The sequence below is a fragment of the Phacochoerus africanus genome, chromosome 15 (genome assembly GCF_016906955.1).
Source record: "Phacochoerus africanus isolate WHEZ1 chromosome 15, ROS_Pafr_v1, whole genome shotgun sequence".
NCBI lineage: Eukaryota > Metazoa > Chordata > Mammalia > Artiodactyla > Suidae > Phacochoerus > Phacochoerus africanus.
The window spans coordinates 131,981,540-131,999,210 of record NC_062558.1 but is presented as its reverse complement, the minus strand read 5'-3'; the positions used below and the strand labels follow the sequence as shown (position 1 = coordinate 131,999,210).

The 17,671-nt window shown below is 47.9% G+C and overlaps 1 protein-coding gene across 8 annotated transcripts in view; it reads right to left on the bottom strand.

The window, feature by feature from the left end:
- The window catches only part of TACC2 (transforming acidic coiled-coil containing protein 2), a 234,451-nt gene that overhangs the window by 199,646 nt on the left and 17,134 nt on the right, over positions 1-17,671 (bottom strand). For 5 of the 8 annotated variants that reach the window (XM_047761104.1, XM_047761099.1, XM_047761105.1 and 2 more), the window contains exons 2-3: positions 13,250-13,328; positions 6,663-6,722 (exon numbers count right to left, since the gene is read on the bottom strand). In XM_047761104.1, coding sequence (XP_047617060.1) covers positions 6,663-6,722; positions 13,250-13,282 — 93 coding nt within the window. In that variant the 5' untranslated portion in view covers positions 13,283-13,328. Of the gene's footprint in view, positions 1-6,662; positions 6,723-13,249; positions 13,329-15,101; positions 15,202-17,671 lie in introns of those variants that run through there. The other 3 variants (XM_047761101.1, XM_047761103.1, XM_047761102.1) reach the window with 3 other exon arrangements.

Sequence of the window (17,671 nt, the reverse complement as noted above, 5' to 3'; positions counted from 1 at the left end):
GGAAGGGCTGGCGGAGCCTAGGTTCTAGGTTGAGGCAGAAGGTTTAAAAAGATACGATGTAAAATACGAATGTGGGGGGAAGACGGGGGAAGAGTAAAATTCTCTGTACTATCTTTGCAACTTTTCTGTAAGTCGGAACATATTTCCAAATAAAGAGTTTAATGAGAATAAAAGAGTCATGGTTCCTCCCCTCATGGACCTTACAGTTTAGTGAATGAACGAGAGATAACAGTCAATAAATGATATTTCTCTCCCCTTCCTCAAAAGCATCTCCATCAAAAGTGATGAGAACCACCCTCAAAGGACTAAGGACCTCAAAGATGCCAGAGTTGACAGGTTCTGACGTCTTGAGTCCATGGGGAAAGGCAAACCTATGAGGCTTCAAAAACACTGCTGAATATTAATGTCTAATTATCACAACATTGTAAATCAACTCTACTTCAATAAAACTTTTTAAAAATGATTAAAAAATATTGGTCCTGAGTGTGTTTAACATTATAGAAACAACATGATTTAAAGAGGGCTGGATGGGGTCAGAAAACCCAAATCATTTCACCTTTTGGAAACAAGTTCTTTGTCTATAAAATGGGGACCCCAGTCACTGGCCTGCCTGCCTCAGTGGGTGATGACAGCACTTTGTCAATAGGTCAAAAAAAATTTCAAAAAAAAAAAAAAAAAAGGCCGTCCAAGTGGAAGCAAGTCACTTTACTCAAAGAGTTGGAGTTGTCAGGATGGCCTATAATGTCCTGTGATTTTTTTTTTTCTGCTTGATTGTACTTGAAATGCAGATACAAACCTTATTTTTTGATCCTCTAGAACTCCCATGTCTATTCATTTTCATGCTAAAGCAGCCTGAGGCTTGATGCGAAAAGAAGAGTGCAGGAAGCTAGGTATAGTGGTTCAAAGCTATGGTTTAGTGTTTATTTAGCCATAAGCCTTCAGGCTCTGTCCCTCCAGTATCATATTTGGAAAAAAGGGATCATATTTACAATGTTTTTTTTTTCCCCTTTTTAATGGCCACACCCAAGGCATCTGGAAGTTCCCAGGCCAGGGACTGAATCTAAGCTTTAGCTACAGCAACGCTAGATCCTTAACCCCCTACAGTGGGCTAGGAATTGAACCTGTGCCTCTGAAGCTACCCAAGCCACTGCAGTCAGATTCTTAACCCACTGCACCACAGTGGGAACTCCTACAAGGTTGCTTTGAAGGATAATTAAAATAATGCACATAGCACAAGGCTAGATCATAGCAGATGCTCATATATGCTTGTTGTTATGATTATATAAACAAAACCGATTCAGAACTCATTAACTAAGAGCCCCAGTGCCTATCTCAGCTTAGAGCTGAAACAGTTAATCAGATTCTTCAGAAAATGCATCTGGCCAAACCTGGAGCCATGCAGTTCACAAACTTGAATAATCACTCCAGTGAAAATTAGCACCAACCCTCTGGGCTGGGCGATCAGACGTCATAATAAAGGAGCTTTCTCCACTGTTATTAGCATTGACTTCATGCTGTTTAATTGTCTTTGTTCAATTTCTTTCTCATTAAACCCAGTTAAACCATCCCAAGTGCCCATCTACTGCCCATAGGCTATTAGAAGATGCTGTTTCTGCCAGTGCTGGTCTAAGGCTGTTGTAATGTTGAGCTCCTGGGGTTCCTGGGGAAATAGGGAATCTATCTCCAAGTTGAACTTGCGGCCCCAAACATTTAAACAACACACGCCCATACTCTGGACCATTTATCTAGAAGCAAAATAATAACCACATAGTGCCTGAGCCACAGCTGCCCTCAGCCTGCAAAAACATGCCCAGGAATGGCTCACATAGCACAGATTCTCCCGTCCTCCTGGTCCTCTGTTCCTGGGATGTCAGAGAATTCCACACTCTGAAGCCACAGGGCTGAGGTCGCTTTCCGGAATGAACCTCCAGCCCAGCTGCCTCTTGGACCCTGAGCCAGGGCCAGAAAGACTTGTGCTGAAGAGGTCTGAGTGGTGGCACCAGCGACCTGCTCACAATCGTCCTGATCCCGTTTCCTGCTCATCCTTCAGCTCCCTGGACAGCCTTCCTGAACATCCAGGGTCAGGTGTCTTTACACCTGTCTTCTCGACATGCCTCTAATTGAAAATCCTTCCACCCACCCCCAACCCCCGCGACTTAAACTGCAGAAACATGCAGACAATGGAACTGCTTTAAAAGAGTTTTCTTATTCACAATCAGATATTTTTAAGTCGGGCCATTATAACAATAGGATTGAATGTCTTTCTTTCCCTCCCCACGCTGTCAGAGTCATAAATGGGTGTCATGACAACCCCACGGCTAAGGGGAAGTTCAGAGGAGGCAATGCGGGCGGGGATGGGTGTTGCCCTTGTGCTCTGGAATCCACGTGCCCGGGGCTCAGGGGCCCTCTGGAGGGCTCCCCAGAACTGAACACTCAGGAAAGAACACTGAACGGCGGTCATGCCCGCTTTCAGGAGTTGGGACTGTGGGCTGCCAGGGCTCGTATTTCACCATAAACCCTTCCATACAAGTCCCAATGCATGAAACCCCAGAAGGACTGTTGGATGGAGGCTACTCTCATTACAAGGTCACCTCTACCTCTGTTCCAAGGAGGACACACAGGTAGGACCTTGACATTCCTGGAGATGGCTCAGGCTCCCCTTGGCTCAGTGTCCCCTTGACACTCTGCTGACCTTCTGCCCTCAAGCCGGCCACCCTCCACAACGTTGATTAATATGTATGGCTTTTCATTTGGAGTCAACACGTCTAATGCCTGCAGGAAAGGGGTCATCAAGAAGGAGGGGCCTGGGCCTGGCGGTGCATCACTGCTGTGCATTTTAGTGACTAAGGCTGTTCTGTGCTCCTTGAGAGCAGCCCACCTGCCAGGAGGTGCCATCGAGTCAGTTCCTGGAGGGAAGGAGTGGGAGTAACAAGTAGGACCCAGGATGCAGCAACAGGCATCCATGAGGGAGTGGGTCTGAGGTCAAAAGGCTCTAAGGAGCCTTCAGTATATGGATTGAGTTGGTCCAGTCTGTGTGCGTGAATTTCCCCATCAATGACTTCTCTTCTCTTGGGAACACAGAAAAGGCTACTAAATGTCAGAGTTTAGGAGTTTCCCCCGTCGTGGCTCAGCAGTCAATGAACCCAACTGGTATCCATGAGGTTGTGGGTTTGATCCCTGGCCTCGTTCATTGGTTTGGGGATCTGGTGTTGCCGTGAGCTGTGGTGTGGGTTGCAAACACGGCTTGGATCCCGCATTGCTGTGTCTGCGGTATAGTCTGGCAGCTGCAGCTCTGACGGGATCCCCAGCCTGGGAACTTCCATATGGCGCGGTGCGGCCCCCAAAAGACCAAAAACAAACAAGCAAATAAAAAACCCCGGAGTTTAACCAGAGCTTGTACTGATGAAAGAAGAAATAACTGTGACTTGTCAGCAGGCTTGAGATACAGGACAATTGCAATGTTATGAAACTTGGCTTCCTAAGATAAAATGGTCAATAATTAAGTCAACAAGTCAGTTGATGCCAAAAAATTTCAAAAGCAAAAAGTCATTCAGCTAATTTGCCGGCTCCCTGCCAAAAGACTATGGAGCGATGTCCTCCCATGCCTTGAACCCCGGCTTCCCTTGGTGACTACAGGAAAGTCCAGTCTCCCCAGGTACCTGTTATCCCCCCAACCTCTGTGCTCAGTACACCCCCTGCCTGGTCTGACCTCATCTGCACTCCCTACACATGTACCCCTTTCTCTGTGCCCTCATCAGCCACTAGACCAGAGCGCTCTCAACTCTCCCACCTCCACCGTCTCAATTCCCAGGTAGAGCTGCTTCTGTCCTCTCTCCCCCAGTCCCCAGCGGTGGAAGTGCTCCTCCCCTAAGCCCACTTCTCCTCCGATCCCACGCCCTCTCAAATGCTCAAGGTCAGCCTTCCTTGAGCTGACCCTTCCGTCGGGCATCCTCCACGGAGCTCCGCCTCTCTCCCTCAAGCCCATGAGCAGGCAGGCATCTGGTATCTTCAGTCTTCAACCAACCCTCCGGTGCAACCCTCTCCACTAGCTACTGGCTGGGTATTCGGCCCCCTTTCTTAGAAAATCTTCTTGGATTATCTACACACCTCTCTCTACAGCCTTACCTCCAATTTCCCCATCAGGCTTCCCTCCTGCAAACTGCATCCCTGTCATTCCACTGAAACTGTGCTTCTCAAGGACCTGCAGGCTAATAGGAGGTTTTTCCTGGTCACCAAGGGCCGCCGTATTGCCAAGTCACTGGACAGGGGTCTGCTCCCTGTTTCCCAGAAGAATCTGATACCCTCTCTGTTTCATGACACTCTCATGATCTCTGGGGTCTCTCATTTTCCTTTGTCTGCATCCAGCTCCAGTGCCGTTGACATGTTCCCTCCTCCCCCCCGCCTGGGTTTCTGTCTAAATGTTGGAGCATCTCTCGGGAATTAGTCCTAGGTCGACTTTTCCAGCTCTCTCCCCTCTCCCCAGGTGGTCTCTCATCCAGTCACATGGGTTTAAATACCTGTGCTGATAACAAATATACAGCTCAAGCCCCATCTCTCATGTATCTAAATGCCTATTAGGAGTTCCCATTGTGGATCAGTAGGTTAAGAACCTAACTAGTATCCATGAAGATGTGGGTTCGATTCCTGGCCTCACTCAGGGGGTTAAGGATGTGGCGTTGCCATGAGCTGTGGTGGACGTCGCAGATGCGGCTTGGATCTGGTGGTGTTGTGGCTGGAGCGAAGGCCGGCAGCTGCAGCTCCGATTAGACCCCTAGCCTGGGAATTTCCATGTGTCGATGTTACAGTCTTAAAAAGAAAAATAATAATAATAAATTAACGAAGCCTATTAGATCTCTTCACTGCAGCTCCCAATAAGCACTCAGGTTTTATGACTAAACTGGAGCCTTGGATCCTCCCCTCCCCCACAGCTGCCCTTCCTCCCCGTCTCAGGAAATGACACTCCCGGCTAGCAATGGCTCAGGCCCAGCACTCAGGACTCATCCTTGATTCTGCTCGTTTCCCTGCCCCCAAATTTGATTCATCATTAAGCCTTTTCTCTCTGCCTTCAAAACGTATCCCCAATCCAGGAGCCTTCCCAGCCACCTCATCCCCAGCCATAATCATCTATGCCTTTGACTTCTAAGAAGCGCTCCTCTACTTCTGCTCTCTGCCCCCTAAAGACCATTCTCAGCATAGCAACCAGAACCCTCTTTTTAAAAATCTCTGACCAGTTCATGTCACTTCTCAGCTAAAAACTCTGGAGCAGTAGCTCAGAGCAATCTGGGAAGTTGGCTTCTGGGGCTACGGCCCTTACATTAGCTCATATAACAGTCTTCTATTCTTAGGATTGGTTGGTTATTGGTTATTTTCTTTTTTTGTTTTGTTTTGTTTTGCTATTTCTTGGGCCGCTCCCGAGGCATGTGGAGGTTCCCAGGCTAGGGGTCTAATTGGAGCTGTAGCCACTGGCCTACGCCAGAGCCACAGCAACTTGGGATCCGAGCCGCGTCTGCAACCTACACCACAGCTCACGGCAACGCCAGATCGTTAACCCACTGAGCAAGGGCAGGGACCGAACCCACAACCTCATGGTTCCTAGTCGGATTCGTTAACCACTGCGCCACGACGGGAACTCTGGTTATTGGTTATTTTCATCAACAGCACCAAGCAGACCTTCTGGCCACCACCCTGGGGGTGGAGCCGTTCTTAAGGCAAGGAACACGTGGTGTGGGTGAGTCACACTCTGCCCCGGGAGGTGCCAGGATTTCACAGCAGGCCATGTGGTATTGCCTCGCCCTGACCACACCCATGAGCACACATGGGCCATTGTCTCCAGGAAAAATCTCCGTGAAGGGGAGGCAATTTGCCCACCTCCCTGGTCGATAGCAAATACTTCCGGCGGAGCTAAAACGAGGGGACTCAGCTGGCCACATTATGTGCAACGACACTCATGGCACGTGGGAATTTAATCTTCCTTAGGACAAATCAGTTTTGCCCACTGGTGGTGAAGGGGGGGACACCACCCCATACTCAGCCTCCCACCAGGACAAAGGAAATCAAAATAGAAATCCGTGTGTGTGTGTGTGTGTGTGTGTGTGTGTGTGCCCGCGCGCGTGTCTTTTTTAGGGCTGCACATGGAGGTTCCCAGGCTAGGGGTCAAATCAGAGCTGTGGTCGCTGGCCTATGCCACAATCACAGCAACATGGGATCCAAGCCATGTCTGCGACCCATACCACAGTTCATAGCAACGCTGGATCCTTAACCCACTGAGCAAGGCCAGGGATCGAACCTGCATCCTCATGGATAAGAGTCAGATTTGTTTCCGCTGAGCCACGATGGGAACTCTCGAAGTAGAAATGTTTGAGAGAGTAAGAACTGGCAGCTGCGTTACCTGGAGAATGTAAGCCTTATTCAGCATTTTACAGCACGGCAACCGAGCAAGACCGTAGTCTGACACAGCAAAACGTTAGTTTAAAAAATCCAAACATGTATTGCAGATTTTTACTGATTTTCACTACGTATTTGAGGTGGATGGGAGGAGGCAAGGGGAGGAGGAGAAGGAGGGGAAAAACTAAAAATGCAAACACAGCACACCAAAAGTCTGCGCCCACTAGAAGTTAGGAAAGGGGCTGAAAGCAAGCCATGAAAAGCACATCTCTCAGTACCTGCAGAGGTTCAGGGTTTGGAGGCCACAGGATGACATTATTCAAGCCAGAGTTCTCTTGCTGAAAGCAAAGTGTCTTACTGTTAGGACGGGCCACCAAGACCGGTGTCCCCCACCCCCACCCCAAGTATCAGAGCAAAAGTCTTGGCTGGTGTCTAGTTCCAGCCTAACCTGTTGGGGGTGCTCCCACCTTGCCCACGGCTGCCCAGGGAAATTAGACCACAGGGGGAGAGGGACCTGCAGCACAAGGGTGTAGAAGGAGGCTGGGGCCAGACCCGGCAGGCCTGCCTCTCAGCCTTTGTGCTTGTGACCTGGCTCGTCCTTAACACGTGGTCCTTAATCTGTGAACAGAGGTTCATTCAGAACTGCATCTTTCCTTCCAAGATCCAAGGACCTCCAAGGGCGTCTTCACAGAGAAAAATCCTCAGACGGGGTGCATGGATGGGATGGGGGAGCGTGTGGAGGCAGAGAAACTAGTTTGGAGGTGTGGTTTGGGTTTTGTTTTTTTTTTTTCTTTTTAGGGCCGCACCTGCAGCATATGGAGGTTCCCAGGCTAGGGGTCAAATCAAAGCTGCAGCTGCCGGCCTACGCCACAGCCACAACCAGAGCAATGCAGGATCTGAGCTGTGTCTGTGACCTACACCACAGCTCATGGCAATTCCCAATCCTTAACCCAATGAGCGAGGCCAGGGATCAAACCCACAACCATGTGGATACTAGTTGGATTCGTTTTCTGCTGAGCCACGATGGGAACTCCAGTTTGGAGGTGTTTATAATGATCTAGGTGTGAGGTAATTTGTTGTGACAATGGGAACGGAGAGGAAAAAAAAAGCTGTTAGGGAAAAAAAAAAAAAAAAACACCTTCATGGATATGTGCTACAGTTTTGTCTTTTGAGAAAGTGCCCTGAGCCATACTGATGGGACCATCAACACCCCTGGGTGCACCTTTCCCCTACAGGCACGGGACAAGACTCAGGCTGGCCAATCAGAGTGTCCCATATTCAGAGACAGACTGATTGATCCCAGAGAGGGCACAAGACAGATCAGGGCCCGTCAGATTCCTTAGCAGGGATGATCAGGAGGCTGGACCATTAGTTGGAAGAACTATGGAAGCGTGGAACCACCTGTGGGGCGGGGGCATCTCCCTGAGACCAAGGAGGAAAGCGGAGCAAGGTCTGGAGAGGAAGAGTTCCCACGGTGGCTCATCGGGTTAAGAACCCAACATAGTGTCTGTGAGGATGCATGCGGCTTCGATCCTGGGCCCCCACTCAGTGGCTTAAGGATCCAATGTTGCCACAAGCTGCAGCAGAGGTCACAGATGCAGCTCGGATCTGGCATTGCTGTGGCTGTGGTGTGGGCTGGCAGCTGCAGATCCAGTTCAACCCCTAGCCTGGGAACTTCCATATGCCTTGGGAGTGGCCATTCAGAAAAGAGAGGAAGAGGAAAAGAAAATAAGAGAAGAGAAGGAAAGAAAAGAGAAAAGAAAAGAAAAAGAAGGAAAGAGCTGGAGAGGAGAGCTCTCCAGCGTCATCTTCTGAACCTCTGGACTCAGCGACTACTGCAGCTAGAGCCTCTCTGTGGACTTCTCAGTTTTGCAAGCCAAACAAGCCCCTTCTCTGCTTATGGACTATTGGAGCTGCTTTCACAACCAATAAAAGTCCTGATGGAACAGAAATTCAGAAGGCTAAATGGCCAGTCCATTAATCAAACAATCAGGTAATCACAGACAGATGGATGAAATATGGAGAATAGGAATGGGTGGAGTTAGGGGCGACCCCCAGATCTGTCTCAAATGAAAGAGCGGATCATGAGGCCCAGGAGTAGGGGTGCAGAAGGGGAGGTCAGGGAAGGCAGCTGAGCTCGGGTTTGAAGAACTCGGGGTGATGGTGGCTCATCCAGGCAGAGATTCCAGGAGACAGTGGCAAGATGGGTCTGGAGCCTCAGCCCCAAGGGGGACCCTGAGTCCTGCAGCCAAACGTAATTGAGCTTCATTTCCATTTATTTCTCTATGGAAGGCAAACCCTGTTCTGATCCTGGGCTGCTAAAGGCAGCCCCGCGATACCTCCGTCATGTCTGTCTGGCTGTGGCTGGAGACATGAAAAACTGTGGCACCGGGAAACCATCCCGTGTCTGCTCCAGGAGGGCAGGGACTGGCGAGGGAGGCTAGGGTTGGGGGCTGGCAGGAAATGAGAAGTGAGGGTATGGGTATAGTAGGGTGAGCATTTTTAAATCTCTGAGCATTTTCACCTTTCTAATCAGTAAAGATCTGAAATACTAAACTATTCCTTGCTTGCAAGGACACAGTGAGATGGATGCTCATATCCTGATGAGAAGCCTATAAAGTGGCATCACCTTTCTGGAAAAAAATGTTGTATATAACCATAGTAAGGGATACAACTATTGAGCAAGAGTCTTTCAAAAATACTTACCCTCCCCCCATTTGATGGGGTGTGGGGGGGGGGTTCCATGGGCCAGTTCCATGTCTATGCGTCTATACTAAATAAACCAGTCTTCGATTTTGGTCAGTGTGGTTTAGTATAGGTAATGGCGAGAAAACATAACTACTTCAACTTTGTCTATATTCAGGTAGAAATTCTTCTCAGCATAGGGAAGATACCAAAAGCACTAGCTCTGAAAAGAAAAACTGATATATCGTACCTCATAAAAACTTTTCTTTAAAAGACCTCGTTAAGAGGATGAAAAGAAAAGCGACCGAGGGGAGAAAATCTTTGCAAACCACAATCTGACCATATCTAAACTATATAACAACTCTCAAGACTCAACAGTAAAGAAACAAAAATCCAATTAGAAAACAGGCGAAGGACATGAACAGATATTTCACCAAAGAGAACATGCAGGTGGTGACAAGCACGTAAAAGAGCTTCCGCATCATCTGTTATCAGCGGAATGTAAATTAAAACCACAACGAGATATCACAACACACACACATCAGAATGGTGGCAACACCAGACAGGGACAATACCCAATGATGGCCAGAAGGCAGAGACACTGGATCACTCAGACACTGCTGCTGGGGATGCAAAACGGTGCAGGGATTCTAGCAAACGGTTTGGCAGTTCCTTATAAAACTACACATGCAACGAACCACATGACCCAGCAACGGCACTCTTGGGCTTTATGTCAGAGAAATGAAAACTTGTGTTCACACACACAAAACCTGTTTACAAATGTCTATAATGGCTTTCTTTGTAATAGCCCCAAACTGGAATCAATCCAGATGTCCTTCGCTAAATGAATGGTTCGACGAACTGGAGCACATCTATGCCAGGGAGCACTACTCAGCAATAGAAAGGAATGAACTATTGACCCACACAACCATCTGGATGAATCTCGAAGAAATCATGCTGAGTGAAAAAAGCCAATTCCAGAAGGTCACCTACCATATGATTCCATTGATAGACCATTGTAAAACATTCTCTATCTCCTCTCATTAGAGAGAGAGAACAAACTGGAAACTGCCAGGGGTTAGGAATGGGGCATTGGAGGGAGGTGGCTGTGGCTAGAAGAGCTGCACGAGGAATGCCGTCCCTGGAAATGTTTTGTGACCTGACTGCTTCCACGTCAGTCTCTGGCTTGTGATTTTGTACTGGAGTTTTGCAAAATATTGCCCTCGGGGGAAATTAGGTAAAGGGCACAGGGGATCTCTCTGTATTATTTTTTGCAACAACACATTACTCTACCATTATCTCAAAATAAAAAGTTTAATTTTAAAAATGTTAAGAGGGAGTTCCCTTCGTGGCTCAGTGGTTAACAAAACCGACTAGCATCCATGAGGATGTAAGTTCCATCCCCGGCCTCACTCTGTGGGTTAAGGATCCCTCATTGCTGTGAGCTGTGGTGTAGGTCGCAGACAGGGCTCAGATCCTGCATTGCTGTGGCCATGGTTGGCAGCTCCTATTCGATCCCTAGCCTGAGAACTTCCATATGCCATGGGTGCAGCCTTAAAAAGCAAAAAAAGGAGTTCCCGTCGTGGCGCAGTGGTTAACGAATCCGACTAGGAACCATGGGGTTGCGGGTTCGGTCCCTGCCCTTGCTCAGTGGGTTAACGATCCGGTGTTGCCGTGAGCTGTGGTGTAGGTTGCAGACTTGGCTCGGATCCCGCGTTGCTGGGGCTCTGGCGTAGGCCAGTGGCTACAGCTCCGATTAGACCCCTAGCCTGGGAACCTCCATATGCCACGGGAGTGGCCCAAGAAATAGCAGCAGCAGCAACAACAACAACAAGAACAAGACAAAAAAAAAAAAAAAAGAAAAACCCAACAACAAAAGTTGAAAGTTTTAGGAAAAAGTATGGGTTTCTGACATCTCCTGAAAATATAGGAAGGTCTTATAACACTGACCCCACATTCCTACTTGGCAACCATCAGCTACAGCTGAGAGTGGCTGCCTCCTTAGACAATAGGATAGGAACCTTCTGTTTGCCGCAGGCCCCACCTTTCCCTATTGTCTCTCACCCAATCATATAACAGAATAACTGTTTCTTGTCTGCCCCTAAAGATTGAAGCTTGCCACCCTTTCTTTTTTTTTTTGGATGATTCTTGTTCTCCTGTTTGAGAAAAGAAGATTGTGGGGGTGAAAAAGGCAGAGGGAAAACAAATTGCTTTAGGCTGGCTTTTAGGTCTAGTTTTCTCATGCAAAGAATGCAATACCATTAATCCAAAATTTCCACTGTGTGTCAGATCAACGGGAAAGGCCCTCTGATTTGGTTCACCAGGGCATTGAATTACAACTCTCAAACTTAAAATTAATATAAAATTTGAGATGATAGTTCACAGTCAATCTGCTCAACACCGATAGATTTTAAAATCACTTTTTCAGGGACTGGGGGAGGAATGTGGATAAGGTTTGATTGTAACCACCTCTGAAGTATCCATGTAGAAACGTGGGTGGGGGGAGGGGCACAGTCCAGGTAAAATGTGCCAAACTCTCATGTGTCAATTCCCAAAGTCTAGAATCAGAAGCAAGAGTAGGTGTTTTGTTTTGTTTTGCTTTTGGCTTAGACGACAAGTATTTATTTCTCACAGTTCTGGAGGCTGGGAAGTCCAAGATCAAGGTGCCAGCAGGTCTGGTGTCTGTGAGAGCCAGCTTCCTGGTTTGCAGGCAGATGGCCGTCTTCCTGCCATACCCACTCTCACGGTGGATCCCAGAGATAGGAAGCAAGCTCTGTCCCCACCTCTCTGTCTACAGGCACTAATCCCGTTCATGAAGGTGGAATCTCTCAAACTACCTGCCAGTACCATCACATTGGGGGTTAATATTTCAACAAATGAATTGAGGATGGGAGGGAACACAAATATTCAGTCCATAACACTTAGTTTTGATGTGGAAATCCTCTCTTGATTTACAATGATGATTTCACTCTTTGCTGCTTAATGTGCTAGCTTCTTGGGGTAGTTATCAGGTCTACTAATTTAATGGACAGTTGTCTCTTGGGTCTATTATCGAACTGATTTTTTTAATTGGCTAATAGGATTTGCAACGTGATTTCATGCATCCTACAATAATCATAATAACCATAATAGCAGTGGTAATACATCTGAGTGTTTTTTTTGTCTTTTGTCTTTTCTGTTGTTGTTGTTGTTGTTGTTGTTGTTGTTGCTATTTCTTGGGCCGCTCCCTCGGCATATGGAGGTTCCCAGGCTAGGGGTCCAATCGGAGCTATAGCCACCGGCCTACGCCAGAGCCCCAGCAACGCGGGATCCAAGCCGCGTCTGCAACCTACACCACAGCTCACGGCAACGCCGGATCGTTAACCCACTGAGCAAGGGCAGGGACCGAACCCGCAACCTCATGGTTCCTAGTCGGATTCGTTAACCACTGCGCCACGACGGGAACTCCCATCTGAGTGTTTATTACACACTCTGCATCATCATCTCATTTGCTTTTTTTTTTTTTTTTTGGTTTTTAGGGCTGCACCTGCAGCATATGGAGGTTCCCAGGCTAGGGGTCAAATCGGAGCTGCAGCTCTCAGTCTACACCACAGCCATAGCAACGTGGGATACGAGCCACGTCTGTGACCTACACCACAGCTCGCAGCAATGCCGGATCCTTAACCTACTGAGCAAGGCCAGGGATCGAACCCACATTCTTATGGATACTAGTTGGGTTTGTTACCACTGAACTATGACGGGAACTCCATAATCATCTCATTTAATCTTCCCATAATCAGCATCACTAACCCATTCATCATATGACACCTCCAACCCAGAGACAAGTGGCAGAATGTGAGTCAAACCCAGGTCCTTCTGACTCCAGAGTCTCTGCTCTGCTCTAGTTAACACCAGCACCACGTGACTCAGGTGCCTTTTGATAAGACTGACAATGTGGCTGAGCTCATTTGTAAGACTGGTTTTTATATAGTTTATAAAATTAGAGTTAGACTTAACGTGAGAACTCTGAAAATGGAAAGAAAAACACCTCGATGGATATTAACATGCTCGCATGTACCCAGCGGACAATCTGAGTTTTCGCTTGCTCCTTCCTGGGCCGAGAGAAGATGCTGAAAAAAAAGTCTAGTCTGTGTCTCCCAGGAGACCCCTGTAGGTCAAGGAGAAGCCCCATGATACCCACCTGGTTGCCCGAGGTGCTGTTCTCGTTGCCCATGGCAGTTCAAGGTGCCCAGCGTCCCTCTGGCTCTGATCAGTGACAACTGGAAGACACAAAAGGGTATACACGTCTGTAAAACTGCAGAAGATCGGAGGCTTTTTCTGCCTCCTCATCTGCCCAAACTCAAAAGCCAGATGATAGAAAGTGTTTATCTCTGCAGTTGCTTCAGGGAAAATTGCTTTTGAAAGGTTTTCCTTTGCGATGTGCCACCCAGTACGGGCTGGTGTTTTATCCCCACCCCAGGTTGGCAGACGTTTCTGAAAGACGCGTTTGTTACAGACTCTCTGACTTAACGCCAATGTACACATAGCGTGTATATACACACGGAGTGACAAAAGGGGTCTGATTGCCAAGGAGAGCTTGCGCGCTGCTGTCGGAGTGTTTTCTGTTTCTAATCGTGTTCGGTTTGGAAATCCAGCCTGCGCCTGGGTTCCCGCTGTTGGTGACAGCAGAGCTGGGCGTCCAACATTAGGAGGCATGAAATCCACGGCTCTTCAAGAACATATGGTTTTTATATATATATATATTTTTACTCTAAACACTTGTTTCATCAACTCAGTTTCACTTCTGCACAAACTTCTAGGAAGGCAGCATGATTTTCTTGCCAAGGAAAATGGGTAGCGGGGGCCAGACAAGGAATAAATAATCATGTAAAGCGGCGAGCTGCTGGGACCCCCTAGGGTCGTTTCATTGGTCCCGCTTAGTGATGCTGCTCATTAATCACCGTTATAACGAGGATGCCTCCCACACAGCCCCTAGAGAAAGCCGGAAGTCTGCTGACCTCACCCCCAGAGTTCCATGAGACCCCATGAGATAAGCAGGATCGGGCTAGTCCCTTCACTTTTTCTAGATGGAGAAGCAAAGTTACGGAACGTTTTTAAAATGACAGGCGTTTAGAGCTGGAGCCTTGGAGATGACCAGTCTCCTCCAGTGGGGAAACGGAGGCTCCAGAGGAGGTCAGGGCCTTGATAAAGCCCCCGTTTGGGGAGGCAAGCCTTAGAAACAAAAACCCAGTCTCCTGCTTTCTGATTCAAGTTTTCTTCCAGAGAAGGATGGCTGTCATCACAGTATTTACTCAGAAAACTTCAGTGATGGATTTACTTACAATAAAGTTTATCCGTTGATTTAGCCATTCAGCCAACAGGGACAGAGTAGCTACTGTGTATAACAGTGTCGGGAAAATAAAATCTAGTATATAATTCAAATGCCCCTAAACTGAGAAAATTATGAGTGACATTCCTGCAGTGATCAATTCTCCCTCTTAACCCTTGAGTCAAAATGTTGCCATTGTCAATCTTTTTTTTTTTTTTTGCCATTTGCTGTTTATAAAATTGGCCAAAAAAGGAATCATATGCTCACTTACAGAATGTAAACGTTTTCATTTATTTAAAATCAATCACTTCAGTTCATTTTCTCCTGCTCATTTGGCAGTGACGTCTCCTTAGGACATAATGTTTGGTGTTGCAGGCACAGCGCCCTTCCCCATTCTCGTAACCTCCTTGTACCAGCCAGGCTGACCCACATCCCTTGGAATTACACACGATTCGACATAATATGAGTTTTTGAAACATTCATCAACTAAAATCCAATCCTTAAGGATCAGAACATCTGAACCAGACTTTGAAACTAGCTTTTAAAACTACTTTTGGCTCAGTGTCAATTTCAAAACCCCCAGATAGGAGGTTTCAAAACCTCCAGGGGGAAGGCCCGGCTGTGCCTGGAACTCTCTCCCAGTGACCTCTAGAAAGGTCCCCCCTCGGGCTTCCCTAAAACCAGAAAGGAAGCTCCGATCTGGAGGACACTGCCAGCTACTTACAGTCGGGGGCTGTGATCGTGGAGGCCAAGAGCCACGGAAAGTCAGCTTGTCGGCAATTGGACTTTCTCCTCCTCCATTCAGAAGCAGGCGAGGTCTACACTGAGGCACTGACCCACCACAACCAGTTGGGCAAACAGCCCAGTCTCCACCCTTGACGCTGCGCTGACACAAACCAGCTGCGCCTCATACCTGGGCAGCGCCGAGCAGAGCCAGTCCAGCCGCTGCGATTACACAAACGTGCCATCAGCACTTCCCAGCCCATTGAGTCCGGGCCTTTCACATAGAGGATTTTCCCGTTATTACATTAGCCGGGCTCCTTTCAGTCAAGGCTTATCCAGACTAAAACTGGCCCCGGCATCTGATTGGCCGCACCTAGGGGAGCAGGACGGTCCTGCCCTGGGAGCCGGGGGGCCCTGAGTCACTTGCTTGCTCTTAGGCTTTGGAGCTGGGGACAAACCTTTCTTTCTAGAAGGGAGTAGAATGCTCAAAGGGCGTCCTGTTTGCACCTGGGAAATTCCACTGTAAATAATGTGAAAGACTCTGAAAACTTGTGGCAACATGATGACGCCAGCAGTCTGCTCCTATTTATGGTGAGCAGTGTGCAGAATGTACTTACCCAGGCGTGGCTTCAGTTGCAACAAGTGAAGTCGTAAAAAGCAGCAGGCTTGCCCGGGTTGGCAGGCAGACTTGCCGGTCCAGGGCGGACGAGGCCCTGCGGCCCCGGCTCAGACTGGAGAAGGGCAGCTGCCAAAGATCCTTCTGCCTGGCCGCCTCCTAGCGCCCCGGAGTCCTCCAAATATTGCCATTCAGCCACTCTTGCATGCATGCGGCCAGTTTCAATCAATTCTTCTTTTTTTTTTTTTTTAGGACCATTCCTGCGGCATGTGGAGGTTCCTGGGCTGGGGTCAAATCAGAGCTGAAGCTGCCAGTCTACGCCACAGCCAGAGCAATGCCAGGTCTGAGCCGCTTCTGCAATCTACACCGCAGCTCACAGCAACTCCAAATCCTTAACCCACTGAGTGAGGCCAGGGACTGGACCTGCGTCCTTATGGATACTAGTTGGGTTCATTACCGCTGAGCCACAATGGGAACTCTAATTTTTTTTTTTTTTGATAGTGTCAGAAGCATTCATTCATTCATTCATTCTGCAGAAGCCCCTTATCCCTGCCACTGGGTGTAGCTCCTCTAGGAAAAGAAGGCAGCATTTTATCAAAGGCTGGCCCAAGAGCAGGAGAGCTGGACTGGCAGCGGCATCTCAGTGCCCCACCTCTGGCTCAAACAGAGCAGAAGTATATATGTTTTAATAGATAGTGGATAAGCTCATTGTGCTCTGTCTCCACAATGGAATATTATTCAGCCATCAAAAGAAGTGAAATTCTGACACGTACTACAATTTGGATGAACATTGAAAACATTATGCTACGTGAAAGAAGCCAGACACCCAAGATCACATGTTGCATGATCCTATCGACATGAAATGTCCACAACTGGTAAATCCAGAGAGACAGATACCAGCATTGCGAATGTATTAAATGACAGTTTAAAATGATTAATTTTGTGCTATGTGAATTTTGCCTCAATTTTTTTTTTTTTATTTTTAATTGTTTTCGGCTGTGCCTGCGGCATGTGGAAGTTTCTGGGCCAAGGATCCATCCTGTCCTAGAGCAACAACCAGAGCCACTGCAGTGAAATGCTAAATCCTTAACCCACTGTGCTGCAAGGGAACTCCCTCACCTCAATTTTTAGAAGTGAGTTTGTTTCATATCTTGAGACTCTGCTTAAGACTATTGTTTGAAAAAATAAATCTACTAGTCCGGGGGAGGGGGTGGATCTTGCAAACTTATGCTTCTGCGTTTATTAACACTAGGTTTCCATACAATTGAGGATTAGAGGGATAAGAAACAAGAACATTTGCATAGCCTTCCCCTCCTCTCCCATCACAGAATCAAAAGGGAATTTTTCTAGGGAAGAGAATCATTTTAAGCAAAACATCTTGGATGAGCCAATTGGAAAAGAAGAAAAGTTGGAGAAAATTGCCCTCAACAGGTAGGCAAACACAGCAAAGCCCTGACAAAGAGAAGGAGAGAGGGGTTCCCTGGTGGCCTAGTGGTTAAGGATCTGGCATTGTTACCACTCTGGCACAGGTTCCTGGCCCAGGAACTTCCCCTTGGATGCAGCCAAAAAAAGAGAGAGAGAGAGAAGGAGAGAACTGGGGACTCACTCTTGAGGATCAAGGAGAAAGGGGAGAGAAGAAGATGACCTCGCAAAATTGCAGAGTCTCATAAGGACTCTGAAGGTGAGGAATGTTCAGTATTCAATATTCAGGTGTGTACATTTCACGATGCCAATTCCCTCCATGAACCACGCTCTCAGTCAACTCTGCAGCCTCATCTGTCGCTGCCCCTAGCAGTCCCCGGACCACAGCCACCACAGCTGCTGGACCTTCCCATCACGGCTAACACCTGTCTCACCACCATGTCCTGGCCACCACGGGGCACCTGAGGCTGCCACTGCCACTGGGGAAGAAAGCAAATGCGTATACAGACTTTTCAGCTTCCATCCCAGGAGCT